General features: G+C 38.0%; 1 protein-coding gene across 1 annotated transcript; it reads right to left on the bottom strand.

Moving 5' to 3' along the window:
* Positions 1-774: 774 nt before the first annotated feature.
* Positions 775-19,582, bottom strand: LOC100618845 (scavenger receptor cysteine-rich domain-containing protein SCART1-like). The gene is given in 11 exon segments (XM_056815187.1): positions 775-953; positions 4,433-4,903; positions 5,657-5,776; positions 5,779-5,973; positions 6,912-7,226; positions 8,381-8,689; positions 11,070-11,387; positions 13,035-13,349; positions 16,403-16,699; positions 18,670-18,712; positions 18,714-19,582. Coding segments are annotated over 11 exon segments (2,865 nt in total). The 5' UTR covers positions 19,017-19,582.
* Between the last annotated feature and the right edge of the window lie 698 nt (positions 19,583-20,280).

The raw sequence follows: 20,280 nt of genomic DNA, 5'->3' as shown, positions 1-20,280 counted from the left end.
CCCTTCCTTAGTGCTATAGTGGGAGAGCTGAGGACATCTCTGAAGTCTCAGTGCCAGTTAAAACACAAAGCCCAGACCCCTATTATTGTGAAAACAGAAAAAGTTATCAACTTGCACACACTTAAGGACCAAAGTTGCGAGGGAAAGAAACCATCCTTGATGCCAGGAGGCCCAAACTCCCAAGAACAAACTTGTCATTTTTTTTTCAAACAACTTTGGTGAGAATGTATCCTGTGGAAATATGCAATCTGTGCAAAATAAAATGAGTTACCTCATTAAAGAAAAAAGAAGAAAAAAATTTCCCCATGAAACTTCATAGGACATTACTAGAAAACAAAGATTTTGTACCTGCCCCCAAGAGCTGATATCATACAGACTTGTAATTTTTTGGAGGTCTGGGCTACTGCTACTACCTGTATTTAATATTGTTTTAACAGTCAGTCAACCATTAAATAAAATTTTCTGAATTCCAGCATCTACCCTTTCATTATTTTCTTTAATTAAAGCTGCTGAGAAACATTGATTGAAAGGCCTTTTATCCTCTTATTGCCTCCGTACTATAATTTTCTAATGTAAACAGTGACTGAATATAGTTTTTAGGCAGGAACTCCTCAAAATAACTGATAAGAAGCTTTTCCTACCAAAATAATGAGTTTCTTGCTTCCCTTTTCTATCTATAATATCTGTCAACTGGAGTTCTGTCTAGGTACAGAAGAGAAAAACGGACATGGAAATGTAAACAAGAACTGAGTAAGAGATATTCTTCTCCTTCCTTTATTTCTCTTCTTCTTCCTCCCGGATGATGTCATTCTCACCTTCCTCAGCATCATCATAGTGATCTTCTAGCAAACTACTAACATCCTCTTCCATTTCTTCATGCTTCTCCCCCAATTCAATGCATGAAACATCCTCATAGATGACCTCTGGGGAAGAATTTGCATTCAATCTGGAATCTGAAGGAAAAACATGAAGATAAAATATTCCAAAACTTCATAGTTCATAGGAAAGTAAGGTGGGGGAAAAGAAAGAGCAGAGACAGAGACAGAGAAAATGAAGGTATCCCCTATATGCATATATACATGTATGTTTTTACATACATGTAAACATATGTTTATACCAAATGTATATTATACATATGTACATATTTATTCATATTCAGGTGTGAAGGGTATGCAGGTAATATTTAACAACTAGGTCTCCAAAAAATACACAAACAAAATACTTTAAAATTTAATCTGTATCTTAAAATTTTCTCTTGACACTTCCCAAAGTCTAGACACTCAACAAAACAGAAAATTAGTCTTAGTTCTGGCATTTGCTAATTTCCAAGGAGTGAAAGTTTAACAATTGGATCCCACAAACCAATTCAAGCTGACTCCAGCACACATGTGTATTTATGTGTGTATTTTTATTATGTGTTTATATATGTATATCCATTTATATGCACTATATATTTACATATACACATATACTCTAAATTATATGATTGTTTGCCCTCTCTTAATATCCCTCTACCAAGGAGAGAGTTTCCAAGAACTTCCTGAAACTATCTTTCATCACCTTGCCAGCCTAAAAAGTTCTACCTTCTGCATGAATAAATTTTCTCTTCCTTTGAGTTACTGGTTCTTTCTTATTCTATTCTCTGCTGAAATATAGCAAAACTGGACAAGAGCAGCCTTGAGTCCTCCAGAGAAGCAGTGCTGCATAATGGTTAGAGCTCTGAATTTAGAATCAGAATACCTAGATTGTAATCCTTCCTGATGTTTATTGGATAGGTAGTTCAAGTTAGTTCCCCTCTATAAGACTGAGATTTTTGCATCTCTAGTTAAGCTTCATGCCTTTTCCTTACATATTCCCAATAAAAATATCTATTGCTTTCAGCTCTGATGCACATAACCATTATGTAATTCCTTGTCAATGTACTTTGAATGATTTTGATTCCTATTTGAGAAATATGGGCTGGAGAAAGCACACTGGAAATGACATTCACCCATAGTAGATTTCTTAATTTGGGTCATAGGGCCATTGATGCATTTCAGTTTGTTTGTGATTTTTACAGATATTTTGATAACTTCATTTCAAAATAATTGGTTTCCATTCTAGTTTGGGGTATTTTATTTTATAGTATCATTCTAAGAAGGTTTTTATTAGGTTTTACTAAACCGCCAAAGATATCTGTGGACCAAAAAAATCTTTAAAACTCCTTAGCTATAGAAACCTGTGATACAAAGCCAAAAAATCTTATCAGTGAAATACCAGGTTTAACCAGAGGATAAGCCTTTTATGTGAATGTAAAAGCCAATTCATCCAGGAAACAATATGAAAGCATATCTTTGGGTTTTTAGTGACCTCCAAATATATGTCAATCATAAACAAGCTTTAAGATGCATTCTGCAAAGCAAATAATCTTACTTCCAAGAAGGTTTAATAGACTCATGAAAAAAGAAATGCCTTTTCTAAATATCCAAAGTAATTCAAGATATAGAAATCATGAATCCTAGTGTCTTCCCAGCTCTCCATAATAATTACAAAAATTTAGGAATGAAATAAAAATCATAATATTTGGAGAGAGAATGAGATCATCAGAGACACTTCATGTTCTTGAAGCTAAACATTACATCATTATGCTCTGGACACTATTTTACCATAATTTGTAAAATTCCAGATATCTTTCACTAGAAGGCGTTTTTCTTGGCTATTAAAATTACCCAGTTCATCCTGTGCTTTCCAACCACTTACCCTGGGAGGATCTTTTCTTGTTCCACAAAGAAGCTCCAAGAAATATTAAGATAAAGCAAAGAAGACTTCCAAAGACAAGACTGATGACAACAGGAAGCATAATTCTCTTCTGAGTAAATAACAGGATACCTTTTAAAGGAATGAGAAATCAAGAGAGTCCAAGGATACAAGTTCATTCTTCCTCCACACCCTCATAGACCTCACCATAATTACAGATGCCAACAAGCCTGGATGCCCTCAAATGCTTTCACATCCCTCTTATCAGAACATCAATTGATTCTTACAGATAATGCAAGATGTTCTGCTTTTGTTGGGTCACTACTTGAAAAGAATTCATAATAATAATTATAATCACAATAATAACTCTCATTCATTCAATGCTTTATATGTTACAAAACTGTTTCCTCACAACTTGAGTGATCACTAATTCAAGGTCTGCCTATTAGTGGGGATGGGGAGAATTAAGACTTGAAAAAATTAAGGAACTTGGTCATTGTCAAAGTCAATAGGTGTCTGAGCTACCATTGGATTCCAGGTCTACTGGCTTCAAGTTCAATATTAATTTGACAACACCAGGCTGAAGATACAATGAGAATTTTTTCAAGAAATATGAGAAAGTACCAAGAGAGATCACTGGCAGAACAACATGGTGTTTCTGTGCCTGTCTACTTCTTCCCTAAGCAGCTTCTCAAAACACATTTGTTTCTAGAGTAAAGGAGGGACTCCACTGGATTCACTGTGGGCACCTTCTCTTGGGTCCATTTGTCTCAAACCCTTAACTCCTGAGTTTTATAAACTACTGTGCTGATGTTTACAATATTAAGACTTATTAAAATGTTGTACTTATAACTTAAGTCATAATCCCCTACACTTCTAGAGAGAATAGGAATCATGCCCAAAGAAACTGAATACAAATAAAAAGCTAAATTTTGCCACTTTTATGATTATATTAAAAGGGTGTCTATCCTCCTTAAAATCTTGTCAGTAGCTCATCCCAGTCTGTCCCTATTCTGTCACTGAATTTAGAAGTCTATGACATTTTCTCTTGAGAATTTTATGGAAACCTAACACAATATTCTGTCACTTAATTTTGCCTTTAATGTTTTAATCCATGTTATTCTTGACTTGGATTTTTCTGCCTAATAAATTATAAGCTTTTTCAAGGCTGGAACTATCTTTTGTGTCTTTTTATCCCCAGTATTTGGCACAGTGTATGCATTACAAATATTGATCCATTTATTGTCCTGAGTTTATAGTTCTGTGAATAGATGGAAACCCACAGCTTCATTTGTGATGGAAGAAGTAAAAACAAAATTTTTGTATCTAGGGAAATAGGGAAGGGGAGTCCAAAGATGGGGATGCTGAATTAGGATCTAGTCACATTCTTAAAAAACTGGCAGCTAGTAAGAAAAGGAGTGTGATGATATTGCCTAAGATCATGGAGATTTGAGAGTAGAAGGAAATTGCCCAAGGAAGAAGCCCCTCTCACTGAGGATAATGTCTAACCAAGAGAAGTTCAGCTAGAGTAAAACAGAAAGAGAGCAGGAAATAAAAGCCTTGCAGGCTAATATAGGCACCTACCCAAAATGTAAGCACCTTGGACAAAAGCTCCCCCCTCCCACCCTAGTTATAAATCTGTTGTTGTGGCCACCATGTACACGATTCATACTCTGCTCAGGAACTTGCCACTCACCAGAGCAATTCACAGCTGCATCTTCCTTGTGACCACAGTCACTGTGTCCCCAGGGCTCTGCAGGACAGTCCCATAGAGACACTTCAGTTCCCTTACATCGCACCTCATCCAGCCAAATAGTCCCTGTCCCTGGTCCAAAGGCAGCCTCTCCCAAAGCTGATACAGCTGAGCCACAGCCCAACTGTCTGCACACAACCTCAGCATCTTCCAGGTCCCAGGAATCATCACACACCATTCCCCAGGAGCCACCATGCCAGATTTCCACTCGCCCAGAGCAACTATCCTCTCCGTCCCTGACACGAAGCCTGTTCATCTCTGAAAATGCAATCACTGGTGTTGCTGAAAGAACAAGATCCCCTGAGAAGTAGACAGACTCACAGACAAGGGCAGATAAACAAATACCTGTGCATTCTTGGGAGGTTGAGCAGTTGAAGCTCTCTCTACTTTCATTTGTTTTTTTCTTTGCGTGTCCTATAGGAATAAAGTATTGGGAGATATCAGGACCAAGGACAAAGACCTCCACTGAAAGGTGACAGTCTCAAGCTCTGATTAGATCATATCTAGAGCCCTATGTTCAATTTGTCTCCACAGATAAACTCCTTGAGAGGTGGATTTGGTTCACTCCAAAGGCCTAGCATGGCCTAGCATAATATTTGGCACACAGTATGTGCTAACTAAATGTTTGCTGATTGATTGATAAGGTGGAGGATAAATAAAGAGGGATTACCCAGTTTGTAAGGGAATTATAAACCATTACATTTTAAATCCATTTGAACAAACTGAAAATGTTTAGAATAGAGAAAAAACCCTTATTAGATGCCTCCAAATACTTGAAAGTTTGTCATATAAAATGGAATTTTGCCTTGTTTGGTTTTGTCCCCAAGAGAATACTAGAAGGAATGAATGAAAGTTTCTGAAAAGCATACTTTGAATCAATGTGAAGAAAAACTTCCTGACAATTAGCATTGCCCAAGAACACAAAGATGTGCCTTGACAGGTAGTGAGTTCTCACCACTACACCACTTCAAGTGAAAGTTGAATGGCGTTTGTCAGGTATGTTGCAGATGGTATTCCTGCTTAAGTAAAAGTCAGACAAATGATCTCAGGGTCCTCTTGTAAGTGAAGTTATGTGACTGTAGCCAAGAAGAGGTCACAGGTATAAAATAAAATGAATGGTTGAGTGTAAACCCATAAATTCAGTGCAGAGAACACAAAATATCAAACCTGCACAGGTGATCCAGGCCTCATCTTCTTGGGAACATGAGTATGGATGCCAGGGAGTTGATGAGCACTGCCACAGGGACGTCGTATGGTGTTTACGGCATTCAATTTTGTCTAACCAGATAAACCTTGATCTCACATGGGGCCTCTTTTATTATCCAGCCAACCTGAATTTCCACACTCCAACTGTTTACATATGACTTTGAGGGAGACATCCTTCAGGGAATTACTACACACAGATCCCCAGGTTCCATTGTAGAAAACTTCCAACCACCCAGCACAGTTGTAGGTGTCACTGATGAGTCTCAGAGCTGTGAACTCTAGGGAGAAGAGACACTGGTCAATGTTGGGCTTCTAACATTATTGTTACATGAAACAATATCCTTACAGAAGTAGTAAGGTAGTATAATGGATAGAGAAATGGGTCTTTGAGTCAGGAAGACCCACACTCTAATCCTGCCTTAGACACTAATTATATGACCTGTTTAAGTCACTTAACCTATCTTAATCTTGCTTTCCTTGACTGTAAAATATTGATAACAATAACCAAGATAATAAAGAGAAAGCAAACTTTAAAGTACTAGAAAATATTGACCATTATTCATTATTACATGGTAGTAAGTCTGGGCAGAATCTATAACTGTCTAATTCAAACCCCTCATTTTACTGAATGGAGGAAGGAAACTAAAATCAGGAGCAATTGCTGCCTTAGCCCTCCTCTCCAAATAGTCTCATTGACATCTAGTCACCATGTATATTGAATAAAATAATATTCCAGAAGACCCAAAGAGAAAGAAAGCTTGGAACATTTGACACTGAGATTCAACCATGACCTCTGCTGTATTGTAGGGAACCTGCCCATATGGCCTGGTAGCATCTTTGTTCCAGAAGAACAAAGGAAGTCCTTGACAGAGGAGGAAATACTTGGAACTATCAGAAAAGACATGAAATAGAGATCTCAGTCCTGTTGGGTCAATACAACGATATCAAGCCCCCCCAGAAGCCTAAATAACTGAGAAAATAGAGGTATTAATATAAAAATTAAGAACTCTAAGAGTACTGGTCTACCCTGCTTTGCTATGGTGATCAATGAGTTTTATATGACTTTTATATTTTAGAAATAAAAATTCTGAGACTGACATTACCTTTTTACAGAATTCATCAAAGATAAATTAAAATAATTTAATGCTAGCATTATTAGAAGTTATAAACTAAAAGTCACTCATTCCCAAACTATTCCAGGAACCCACATTCAGACCTGAACAGAGAACACCAGCATCCTCCTTGTGTCTGCAGTCATGCTGGCCCCAGCCTTGGGATGGGCACTGCCACAGCTCAGACTCATTCCCAGAGCAGCTCACCTCATCCAGCCAAATGAGACCATTCCCTGCCCCATAGTGAGCAGATCCCATGGCACTGAGGGCCACGCCACATCCCAGCTGTCTGCAGACCACATTGGCATCAGAGAGGTCCCAGGCATCATCACACACGGTGCCCCAGGTGCCATTGTGGTAGATCTCTACTCGCCCAGCACAGCGGCCGGTGCCATTCACCAGGCGGATCCTTCTATTCTCTGAGAAACAAAACATAATTTAGCATAAAGATCAGAGGTTAGGTCATGAAAGAAATTGAAATATATAAACCAAATTAAAGCATCTCTCAAGTTTTACATCAAAGAACTCAGATTGGCAAAGTTCAACAAAAAGGAAAAAAAGAGGAAAATTACAAGTGCTGGACAGACTGTGGAGAAACAGGTATATTAATTCACTACTTGTGGGCTTTGCACTAGTATGATCATTTGGGAAAGTAATTTGGGACTGTGCCCCAAAAGTCACTTAACTCACCATATATCCTTTGACCCAACAATACTACTACTCAGTCTATACCCCAAATAGATATTTTTAAAAGAAGAAAAAGACCAAAGTGTATAAAAACATTTATAACATCTTTTTGTGTGGTGACAGAGAATTAGCAATTAAAGAGGAAACATCAAATGCTGAATGATTGAATAAATTTTAGTATATGAATGTCCTACTATGGTACTATCTGAAAGGAAGGAATGGGGGACAGCTGGGTGGCTCAGTTGATTGAGAGCCAGGCCTAGAGACAGGAGGTCCTGGGTTCAAATCTGACCTCAGCCACTTCCTAGTTAGGTGACTAGATAAATCATTTAACCCCCATTGCCTAGTCCTTACCACTCTTCTGCCTTAGAACCAATAGACAATATTGATTCTAAGATGGAATGTAAGGGTTTTAATAAAAAGAAAAATAAAGAAATAAAGGGATGGCTCCACAGAATCCTGGGAAGACTTGTATGAAGTGATGTAGAAAGAAGTGAACAAAAGGAAACGTTTATACAATAATAAGAACTCTGAAAAAAATATGAAAACCTTAGCAAGTCATCAATGCAATGACCAACCAGAGAAAGGAAGCTGAATCGTGTTACCCACATCCTGACAGATAGTCAATAGACTCAATATGCAGAAAAATCCATCATTTTGAATGTTATATTGTGTTTTGGCCAATATAGGATGTGGGGATTTGTTTTACTGGACTAGGAACACAATTTTTTCCTGGGACTTTGTATCATTTTTCTTCTCAGTGGAATGGTAGGGAAAGGTGGGTGTGTGAAACAATAAATGCTTGTTAATTGGAAAAAAGTTAATTGAATTTTTAAGAAAATATGAGAAGCCAGGAAATATTCTAAATTACTGGATTGATATTCACCTGAACAGACAACACCAGCTTCCTGAGTGATCCTCACTGGAGCCAAGGCAGATGTGGAAATGTTACACTGGCTCAGCTGGGTCTCATTGCCAACACATCTCACCCTGCTCAGGCCCAGAAGACCTCCCCTGAGAGAGGGTACAGAAGGGTTCAAGGCTCTCTCTGCTCTTCCACATTGGAGTTGCCTGCACACTACCTCAGCACCACTGAGATCCCAAGCAGCATCCAGGACTTGACCCCAAACTCCATGCAGGGAAATTTCTACTTTTCCATCACAACGGCTCTGCCCATTCCTCAAGCGAAGAGAATCTAAGTTTAGTAAAATGAGAATTACAGCAGATACTGAAAAGAGATCCAGGGGGGAGGAGTAGAAAGCCCTTCCTGGAGAACAAGGAACAGATTAGACTTTTCTGATAGGGAATTATTTACTAGAATCCTCAGCATCTTAGAAAGTTGGGCATGCAGGAAGCAAGAGAAGGGAGAGGAAAGAAGGAATAAGCACTAACTCTTCATTGTTAGCAGAAAGCAAAGATCATTTCTAAGAATAAAATCTACTGGGTCATTTTATATTTTGAGGGGCCAATCAAGATATAACAGTAGCTTAATGACCTTGACTCAGTTACCAAAGTATACCAAAAAATTAAAGTCTAAAGACATGTGCTCAGTTACTGATTAAGACAATATATTACCTATATAATCTGTGAAGATTAAATTTAACTCTTCCCTGGTTATGAAAATTAAATTAATTCTCCCCTGATTGTGAAAATTAAATTAAATCCCCTGCCCATTTTTAGATTTAATCACTGAAAGTTTAAACACTCTTCTTAAAGTTGAGTGGGGAGATCTGCCCATTTTTATATTTAATTACCAAAGGTGTAAAAACCCCATTCACACTTGAATCGGGGAGGTCTGTGATCCATGTGTGCAATAGTGAGTGACTAATTGGAATTAAACTGACTGCCCCTGGGCAGTCCTAAACCAAAGCTTCAACTGTTATTGGTAGATGTAAAATTAGGGGAAGACACAGGAAGTGATGCAAAAGAAAGTGTCTTTAAAAGGATGTGACAACTTCCTGAGTGCAGTTCTACTTGGAGTTGAACTTCCTGTGATAGGCAGTTTTTCATTCTTTGGAGTTGAGACTGGAGAAGAATCTGCTGACTGGACCTGAGACCCTATTCCTGGTGATACTGTCCTTGAATCTCTTCCTTTGGACTGACACATGATGAGTGAAAAGGCTGACTCATTTCCTGGATTTTCTGGGGGAAAAAACTAGCCTCAGGAGAGACCTACTCTCTTGAAAGAGACTCCCCCAGGTCCTTGGCTTTGCCAAGGCCAGCTAAGGACTAACTCTCCCTGCCCAGGTTGAGCCAGGGGCCAGGATTAAATTATTTAGTGCTTAGGCTAGAAATCTTACCCTATCCTCTCTCTGATTTTCTTACTTCACTCTTTCTAAATTTTGTAAATAAATTGTAAATAAATCTTTTTGGAATAAATTAAATTCCTGGAAACCCTATTTTAAATATAATCCAGTCCAACCTTTTATATAATTAAGTCTTTTTTTCCCTTACAAACCAAAGAAAGGTAAGTCACTTCATCTCAATAAAACTCAGTTTCTTCATCTATAAAATAGGATAATACTTTTTCTTCCTATTCTACTGTGTTTTTTCTAGGTAATAAGACAGAGTTATTTTTATATGTACATTTACTTGAGCATAAAAATTACACTAGGGATTTTTGAGGTACCCTCTATAATATATTGGAGCAACTAGGGGGTACAGTAGATAGAGGGCCAGTCCTGAATTATGGAAGACTCATCTCCCTTAGTTCAAATCTAGCCTTAGGTAACTTACTAGCTGTGAGTCTCTTGGGAAACTTTACCCCGTTTACCTCAATTTCCTCATCTGTAAAATGAACAGGGCAAGAAAATAGTAAACCATTCTAGTATCTTTGCCAAGAAAACATAAAATGAGGTCACAAAGAGTTAGATTCAACTGAAAAGTAACTAAACCACAACAACTATAACATATTATGAATAAACAAGTCAGCAAGAAAAAGTTTTAGGGAATATTTTTATTCTGATGAACTGAATAAAATGGGGGAAGAGAGCAGGTATTTTTTCTCTTTCAAGTCTGTTTCCAAAAGCTACAAAAGCTATCTCTTGCCATAGGATGGGTCTTTTGATGAACTGTATCAGAGAATAAAGAATGATATAATGAAACTACAAATAAAATCACTTTTAAAATTCGATTCTAAGTCTAATTGTGCATGTGGAAAAGCTCACATTTCTATATCAGGCCAGCTCCTCCATTATTATTTGTCCTGGATCAGAGTAGATCTAGAGGGTATAGAGGAATTTTGAAATTTAGATATTGGTGTTCACCTAGACCAAATCTCTCATTAAAATGCATGCACATTTTTAATTAATTAAGTTAATTAATTAACTAAAATTAAGAATTTATTAATAATAAATCCATATGCAATAATTGAAGCTTGGAGAAGGCAAGAAATTAGCCCCTGGCCACACAGATAATAGAACCACAACTCCAACCCAGATCTTTTGACTGGAAATCTAATGCCCTTTCTTACATATCCTATTTCCTCCTATGAATTTGTTTGTTCATTCCAATATTTCATCCCCTAACTTGTCTCCCATGGGCAGTACCCACTGTCTGTCTCTATGTCTGGCTGCCTTGTCACTCACCTGAGCATATGGCTCCAGCCACATTCCCTGAGGCACACACAGGTGCTCCCAGGACACTCACTGGGCAGTTCCACAAGTAAAATTCTTTCCCTGTGCAATGAAATCCATCAGGCAAGATCAAGCCTTCTCCTTCCCCAAAATGGCCTCCTCCTGGAGCTGCCACAGCTTGGCCACAGTTGAGCTGATGGCAGAGAACATTGGCATCTTGTAAATCCCAATGACTGGCACAGAGTGGGGCCCAGACCCCCTTCACCTGGACTTCCACTCTCCCTGAACATCTGCTGCTGCCATTTACCAGCCTGTACTCTAAGGAGACAAAAAAGGAACTTTTCATATGGACAATCTGTCCACAGATGGCAAGAGAACCCAATGACTGGCAAGTTTCAGCAAAGGACTCTGTGTCTAAGAGAGGGAAACATCAGTCGTCACATCACAGAAAACAGGTTATATTTTATACCAAAAATAAATGAAAGGGAAATGAGTTTTGTCCTTTGAATCACCGCACATAGAAAGCACCTAGGCAATAACGCATTTAGCGAATTAAATCCATTGTCATTGGAGATGTACCCATTAGTTCTTTACTTCATATAGAACACTTCATGGGGAACAATGAGTGATGAACTTCTTGAAGCACCAGAAAGTATTTTAGGGATGGAAAGAAAATGGTCCAATATATTGCTTCTAAAATGTGGCATATGGATCCTACTTAGATTACTGTATGAAACTATGGTTTCCACATTAAAGAACGGATATTATAAGCTAAGAACCATTTAGGGGATGACAACCAGGACATCCATTTAATCATTGTCCTTCCCAATTTATGTATGTTTTCAATCAATAAACATTTATTTTTTAAATAAATTTAGTTAGTTAGTTAATTAATTTAGAATATTTTTCCATGGTTACATGATTCATGTTCTTTCCCTCCCCTCCACCCATCCCCCTCCCATAGCAATGAGCAATTCCACTGGGTTTTACACATATCATTATTCAAAACCTATTTCCATATTATTACTATTTGCAATAAGTGATCATTTAAAGTCACCATCCCCAATCACGTTCCCATTGAACTATGTGATCAATCAATAAACATTTATTAAGTACCTAGTATGTGCCAGATACTACAACAAGCAGAAGGGATATAAAAATCTATCCAATCTGAATTGCCATATATTGATATTCTTGTTTTGCATAGACATGACACAGAAGATAGAGCTTGACTTGGAATCAGGAAAACTCAAGTTCAAATCCTGCCCCAGACACTTAGTAGGTGTTTAGACCCAGGCAGCTTACTTAATCTCTCTAACTCTCTTTCCCCATCTGTAAATAAGGATAATAATAACACCTACTCATGGAATAATTGTGAGTATCCAGTGAGATGATACATGTAAACATGCCCTGCAAATTTTAAAGTGCTATGCAAATGCTCAGTATTTTATTAATAATAAATAATATCCTTTCTTGCCCAGTATGGATGAAGTTGAAATGATCATTTTATGTTTTAGTAAATAATTAGTAAAAATTTGGGAAGACCCCAAACCCTACTCAGACACAGGATTATAGTGTAACTAAGCAAATCCCTGAATCCTATTTGCCTCAGTTTCCTCAGCTATAAAATGAACTGGGGAAGAAATGGCAAATCACACCAAGAAAATCCCAAAAGGGGTCACAAAGAGTCAGACATGGCTGAAAACGAATCAACAACAAAGATACTCTGAAGTCTAAAAAACAGAAGATCCAACTTTTCCTTGTTTTCAGCACCTGATAAAATCCTCTGCCCATGGCCTGTGCTTAATTACTTTTGAGAAAGCTCACAATGAGGTTAGAAGGACAAAGTAGACTTGTTCCTGGAGGACAATGCAAAGTAGTACATGAACCAATCAGTGGATAAAGATAGAGCAGAAGGAGAAATGGAGTCAACTTCCTTCATTCCAGCCTAGAGAGATGCCTCACCTGAGCATATGACCCCGACATCGTGACCGTGTGTGCAGGGCTCCTTCTTCTCTGGCCCTACAGGACAATGAAACAGCAGAGACTCATTCCCTAGGCACTGGAACACCTCCCTCCATACCACGCCAGTGCCCTCTTCAAAGTGTGCTCCTCCTGGAGTGGAAATGACTGTTCCACACTGTAATTCCTGACAGATGACATGGGCTGTCTGAAGATCAAGGTCAGAGTCGCAGACGGTGCCCCAGGTCAGACCTCTTCTCACTTCCAGGCGCCCTGCACAGGGATGTTCACCTCCAATCAGCCGGACCTCTATGTGTTCTGGGTAGAAAAGGAGTCCTTTAGGTAAGAAACTGACTCAATTCATGGCAATTGCTCAGTAGCAAACCCCTTCATCGGATAACTAAGTACTTTAATTAATTAGTTAATTAAATTGACTCTACAAATATTTAAGTATACACTATTCTTTACCTAATTTAAGTGTTGGGCTTTAATTAACCTAATATTAAGCAACCCAATTTAAGTATAACACTATTCTTTACCCCCAAACATTCTCTACTCAAGGGTGCAATCTACACTGACTTCACACAATCCCCTTAATTTCAAGCAATAATACAGTTTCTAATCCCCCTAGAACCCAGTGGCTCTGCCCTAGAGAATGTAAGCAGAGACTAAAAGAGACAATCTCTGACCTCCAGGAACTTACACTACTCAAAAGAAAAATATGATGTTCAAAGAGAAGTTGAATACAAAGATGTAATGAGGGAAAAGATGAGGGGGATGGTGGGAAAGAGAGAGAGAGAGAGAGAGAGAGAGAGAGAGAGAGAGAGAGAGAGAGAGAGAGAGAGAGAGAGAGAGAGAGATGGTAGGGAAGGGAGAGAGAGGGGGGTAAGGAGGGAATGAGGGAGAGGGCAGAGAGATGGAAACACAGAGAGAAGGAGGGAGAGAGGGGGAGAGAGAAACACAGAGAGAGACACAGAGAGAGAGAATTGGAAATTTGGGGATGCATTGGATAGAGTGTACAACCTGGAGTCAGGAAGAGTTCAAATCCAGCTTCAGCCACTTACTTCACTGACTTACTAGCTATGTGATCCTGAGCAACTCATCTAACCTTTTTACCTCAGTTTCTTCATTTGCAAAACGAGTCAGAAAAGTGAATGGCAAGCCACTCTAATATCTTTGCCAAAATAACCACATATGGGATCACAGAGTCTGAAAATGACTTAAATAGAAAAAATATGGAAACCTTGAAGAGACAGAAAGAATTATCACCATAATCATTTCCTCTTTAAAATTAATTAACAAGCTAGAGCACATAAAACAGAGAGTGAGCTGGGTTCCATGGAAATGAGAAACTGTATTATTACTTGAAAGTATGGGGATTTGTGAAATCAATGTAGATTTCACCCTTGAGTAGAGAACATTTAGTGATAAAGAATAGTCTTCTTCAAGTACTTGACCAAGTGTCTATAGTATACTTCATGTATTGTAATTGCCTTCAAAAGTGTACATCAGGGGGGCAGCTGGGTGGCTCAGTGGATTGAGAGTCAGGCCCAGAGATGAGAGGTCCTGGGTTCAAATCTGGCCTCAGATACTTCCCAGCTATATGACCCTGGGCAAGTCACTTAACCCCCATTGCCCAACCCTTACTGCTCTTCTGCCTTAGAACCAATAGCCAGGGTTGATTCTAAGACAGAAGGTGAGGGTTTTTTAATAATTTTTTTAAAAGTGTACATCAGCAGCTTCCTCCCTCCCCTTCTCTTTGGACTGAAATTCTTCTTAATTTGCAGTGGAAAGGATGCTGAACTTGAAGTCATAAAAAACTAAGTTCAAAACTGACCTTAATACACTTACTAGATGTATTACCCTGGACAATTCACTTAATCTATCTGCCTCAGTTTCCTCTATAAAATGGGGATAATATTAGCATCCATCACCCAGTGTTATTATAGGATAAATGAGATATTTGTAAAGAACTCTACTTATTTTAGGACAAATGAGATAATATTTGTAAAGAACCCTACAAATTTTAAAATCATAAATGCTAGCTTAAAAAAATAAATTTTAGACTTGTTTTCGCCAAATCTCATTAGATAAATGCTATCCCTAACCAAGAGGCTACTATTCCTAATTTTAAAGTCAATGTCTAGAAAAATATGTCTTCTATCAAACACCAATTTCTTGATTATTTCTTCCCAACCCCATCATTCTCTACTGATGCCATCACTTTAAATTAGAAGTAGGGCAGAAAAATCATAAGTGGCTTGTCCCGAAAGCAATGATTTCCCAGTTTTGAGAATCATTAAATACAAAAAACCTGGTTTTTGCTATTCGTTAAATCAAAGAATCAATAAAAATTATGAACTAGACATAAATTCCTAATTTGGGAGGGATAAAGCATCTTCCCCTTTTTTACCAAAAATTATTGCCATATCTCCTAAGTGTGTCCCAAATGCCTAGCAAAATATCTTGCATTCAACAAGTTCCTAATTTTAAAATAAGAATAATTGAATTGATATGAAATGTCATCTATTTTAGTATTGTAACCTCACTATATTTGTTTTTTTTTCCTACTTAAAGTTTAATGATCACATCATATGTACTTTCAGAAAACAATCAAATTTGGATTTTACATCCTATCTTTTCTGCTCATCTTTGAATTGTGATTTATTTTACATTATAGTTACAAAAAAAGTGAATTTTTTCTGATGGGCAAATGAGTAAATGCCAAACACAAAAAAACATAACAAAAGGTAGAAATCTCCTAGTCCAGAACAAGAAGGTACCATACAAAAGTTAAGATAGATCTTTGCATTTCCTAAAACAGGAAATATGCATAGAATGATTCACACTATCAGATGGGTTCTGGATTTAATCTAATTTGATTCTCTTTTTCTGGATCCACAGGTGAATTCACATTATAAAGTACTATGTAAACTGTTGATTCCTGAGCCTTGAACATTTTCACTGGTCCACAGAATTATCACGATCAAAATGTCATCTTAAATCACACAAACTTTTAAAATGACTGCTTCAAGCTATACATAATAGAAACCAACATTTTCATCTATAATTCTCTTATTCTATTCTATTTTTATTTGTTTTTTAATTCTTTTGCTTTTTATTCTATATTTGTTAAATTCAAAAAAATAAAGAATAAATGATTGCTTTTCTGATCCTCCCTGAATCCTGCTCTTCTCAGCTCCACTTCTAATTCACCCCCCCCTGACTTGCATATTTCAGAGGGTCAATGACTTGGAGAAAAGAATTTAGCGGTTTTACAAGTCACTGGTATTGTCTGGGTTGGGAAATACTGCTCCACTGGTCCTTTTTTGTAGGGAAGAAAGCCATTCATAGTGAGCTGCTGATCTTACTTGCACAGATCACTTCAGCCTCCTGCTGGTGATGACAACCTTTCTGGAAGTTGTTATTCAGTTTACAATTGCGGATTGTTGACTCTGTCCCCTCACAGTCCATATATTTTGAAGTATTTCTCAACCCTCCTTTGGAAGCTTGAATAGCTGGACCACATCTCATCTCCCTGCAAAACACATTTGCCTCTTCCATGTGCAGGCCACACAGTCTATCGGTTCCCTTCTTAATTTTGATCTATGGCAACCCTGCGCAGGGACTTTTCCCATTGACCAAGTTGACTCCTTCAAAGACTCCATCTGCAAAAGCAATAGGCTAAAAGAGATCAAGTTCTTGAAAGGTCATTGTATGAAACAGATCAGAAATCACGGAAACAAGAGCAGAGTGAAAGAGAGACTCTAACATGAATGCTTGGAAATTCCACATTCACTTGCTTGGTAGACACAGATAATCCAAATGACCCTTTCATACTAACAATTTGGGCAGTCATCAGACGGTTTGAATTAGAGTGCTTTGGGGATAATTACCAGGTCCGGGTTCCAGTTTCTTGAGCTTATGTAGCTCAACTAAATAAGTTGACAAACCTCACAAATCCAGAGAACATTCTAAGTCATGGATTTTAATCTGAGGGTCCGCAATGTTTTTAAATACATATTTCTACAATTATACTTCAATATAATTTATTGCCTTTGTAGTCTTATTAATTTTATTTGATGCACTTAAAACATTATTCTGAGAAAGTACCCAAAAGGCTTTTCCAGATAACTTAAAGGGTCCATGCCAAAAAGAACTTAGAACATCTGCTCTAAGGCAAAATGTTACAGAATATTCACCAATCTTCATTGGTAAGGGGAGTTTCCTCATCCAAAGGACTGGAAACTTATGAAATGAAAGACACATACAAAAATGACAGACACATCAGCAGATTTCTGCCCTGCTCTAGAAAAGAAAAAGAGCTGGAGAAATTCTAAATCAAATTAAAATTTGGTGTAAATTGATATCAATACACAGCGTTATTTGTTCTTATGACACTGAACTCTTCTGTTAAACCAGGGGCAGCTAAGCAACATTGTGGCTTGAGTGCTGAATTTGGAGTCAGGAAAGTATGAGTGTGAATCCTACCTCAGACATTTATTAGCTATGTGACTCTGTGGAAGTCATTTATTCCTCTCAGTACCCCAATTTCCTCAGCTATGAAATGTGAAGAAGTTGAATTTGATAGACTCAAAAGTAGAAATTAGAAAATTTTTGATAGATTCTAAACTAAAAATTAGAAAATTTTGATATATGATCATACATAATTGAATTCATGGTGGTTATGTATAATTTGTATGTTGTTGTTGTGTTCTGTCATTCAGTTGTGTCCAACTCTTTGTGGCTTTGGGGACTATAATGTCCATGTTGGCAAAGACACTGGAATGGTTTGCCATTTCCTTTTCTAATAGATTAAGGCAAGCTGATGTTAAGTGACTTGCCCAGGGTCACATAGCTAGTGTCTTATGTCATATCTGAACTCAGATCTTCTTGACTTCAGGCCCAGCACCCTGTGCAATGGGCTACCTACTAGCCTCGTATAATTTGCATATTACTGCCTAAAATCAGGTGACTTTTGACTTTCTGAAATTACTAGAGCTCTGCCATGGGTTGTCAGCATTTGACGTTTGCTTTTTTCCCTCTACACCATTCTGTACCTGATCCTTGTTTTATATGCCAAAAATAGATCATACAGAGCAGTGACATATGGTGCCAGAAGAGGGGGGAGAGGGAAACAAAGAATCGTTTTCTAGGTGTTTAATCCCCATGGGTAGTTTTTACCACTAGTACCATCAATAGAGTTAAAACGGACAAAGCACTGATTGTGTGCAGGAATTAGTGTGGACACCATTTCAAGAGCATCTTCCCGGACTCTGTTCTGACTTACACAGAGGTGCTATCTCCTAATGACTTTCTCCTATCACCTCTGTGTTCAAAGATCTGGAGAAAGATCTAGATCTCTTCTCTACCTGTTAACTCCACCACCAAAGACCTTTTCTATTATATCCATTAGAAGAGTAAAGGGGACCTTCTGGTCTTAGTTCATGAGTGTCCACACGAAGTATATTCTCAATGTAAATTCCTTAGATAAAGATTGGGTGGGTTTACTGTACTAGAAGGGTGATTTCTGACTAAGGCTGCACCCAAAGAGTAAAACTTCCAAATACAAAAAGTGGCAAGCATTCCTAAGCAAAGGAGACTTTCTCCTTACAAATTAAGAAACATGTTGACTTACTCGAACAAAGAGCTACTCCAATCCATTCATACGAACATTTTTTTCCGACTCCATTCCCCAATGTTGCAGTCCCACAGAGATGACTCATTGCCTCTACAGGAAACATCATGGATCCATGGCTGAACGGTCTCGTCAGGCAAGGGAACATACTTTGGAGCACCAACACCATCTCCACAACCAATTTGTCGACAGATCACCGATACCTCTGCCAAAGTCCAGACTTCATTGCACACTAAGCCCCATGATCCCTGGTGCTTAACCATTACTACTCCATCGCAGGGGTTTGGTCTATAAGCTAGTTTCAACTTCTCTGTAGATTCACCTTCTGAAAGTAAATAGGTATTCATCAGAGAAAGGAAGGACACTATTAGGCACCATTTGTACACAAGTTATTTTCTAAAATCTCCCTTACAGTTGGATTGACACCAAATATTTCACTAAATTAGAATATAGATACATTCTCAAGCCAACATGAACCTTTCATGTGGAACAGAACTTGCAATTCAAATATTGGTTCTCCTACCAAGTCACTATATGCTGTTGTTCAGTCATATCTGACTCTATGTGACCCAATGGACTTTTCTGGAGTTTTCTTTTTTTTTTTAAACCCTTACCTTTCATCTTGGAGTCAATACTGTGTATTGACTCCAAGAAGAGTGGTAAGGGCTAGGCAATGGGGGTCAAGTGACTTGCCCAGGGTCACACAGCTGGGAAGTGTCTGAGGCCATATTTGAACCCAGGACCTCCCATCTCTAGGCCTGGCTCTCAATCCATTGAGCTACCCCATTTTCTGGAGTTTTCTTGGCAAAGATACTGAGGTGTTCTATCTCCTATACCACCCACTTGCCCAATTCACTATATAACCTGAGTCAAGTCACAACTTCTTTATGTACTGGTTACTTCATGAGTAAAATGGCAGAGAGGAAGTAGAGAAAGGTTTTCAAAAGAATTAGAATCCTCACTTTCCTACCACAAAAAAAAAAAAATATGGCAGCTTGGTGGTAAAGCATATAGAGCACTAGAATTGAAGTCAGGAAGACCTATTTAAATATGACTTCTGGGAGGGAGCAGCTGGGTATCTCAATGGATTGAGAATCAGACCTAGAGATGGGAGGTCCTAGGTTAAAAACTGGTCTCAGACACTTACTAGCTGTGTCACCCTGGGCAAGTCATTTAACCCCCATCGTCTAGCCCTTACTGCTCTTCTGCCTTGGAATCAATACAGAGTATTGATTCCAAGACAGAAGGTAAGAGTTTAACAAAAACCAAATATGACTTCTGTCCTTACTAGTTATATGAGCCTTGACAAATCATTTAAACTCTATTTTTCTTGGCTTAAACATCTGTAAAATGGAGATAATACCTACCTGCCAGGGTTCCTGTAAGAATCAAAGGAGATTCTATTTATAAAGAATTTGGCAAACCTTAAAACACTATCAATATATATTTAACACTAAATATTTACATATATAGTAGAACACTGTTATAAATATATCTCCCAAATAAATATATACTCCATGTATACTCTATAGAAAAGTCTTTCTCCTCTCCCCTGTAGTTTCTCTTTTTTTCAATTCTTACCTTCTGTCTTAGTATCACTTCTAAAACAGA

This window comes from Monodelphis domestica, chromosome 1, assembly GCF_027887165.1.
Source record: "Monodelphis domestica isolate mMonDom1 chromosome 1, mMonDom1.pri, whole genome shotgun sequence".
In the NCBI taxonomy this organism is placed as follows: domain Eukaryota; kingdom Metazoa; phylum Chordata; class Mammalia; order Didelphimorphia; family Didelphidae; genus Monodelphis; species Monodelphis domestica.
The sequence above is the reverse complement of the archived record's forward strand: the minus strand, read 5'-3'. Positions and strand labels throughout refer to the sequence as shown.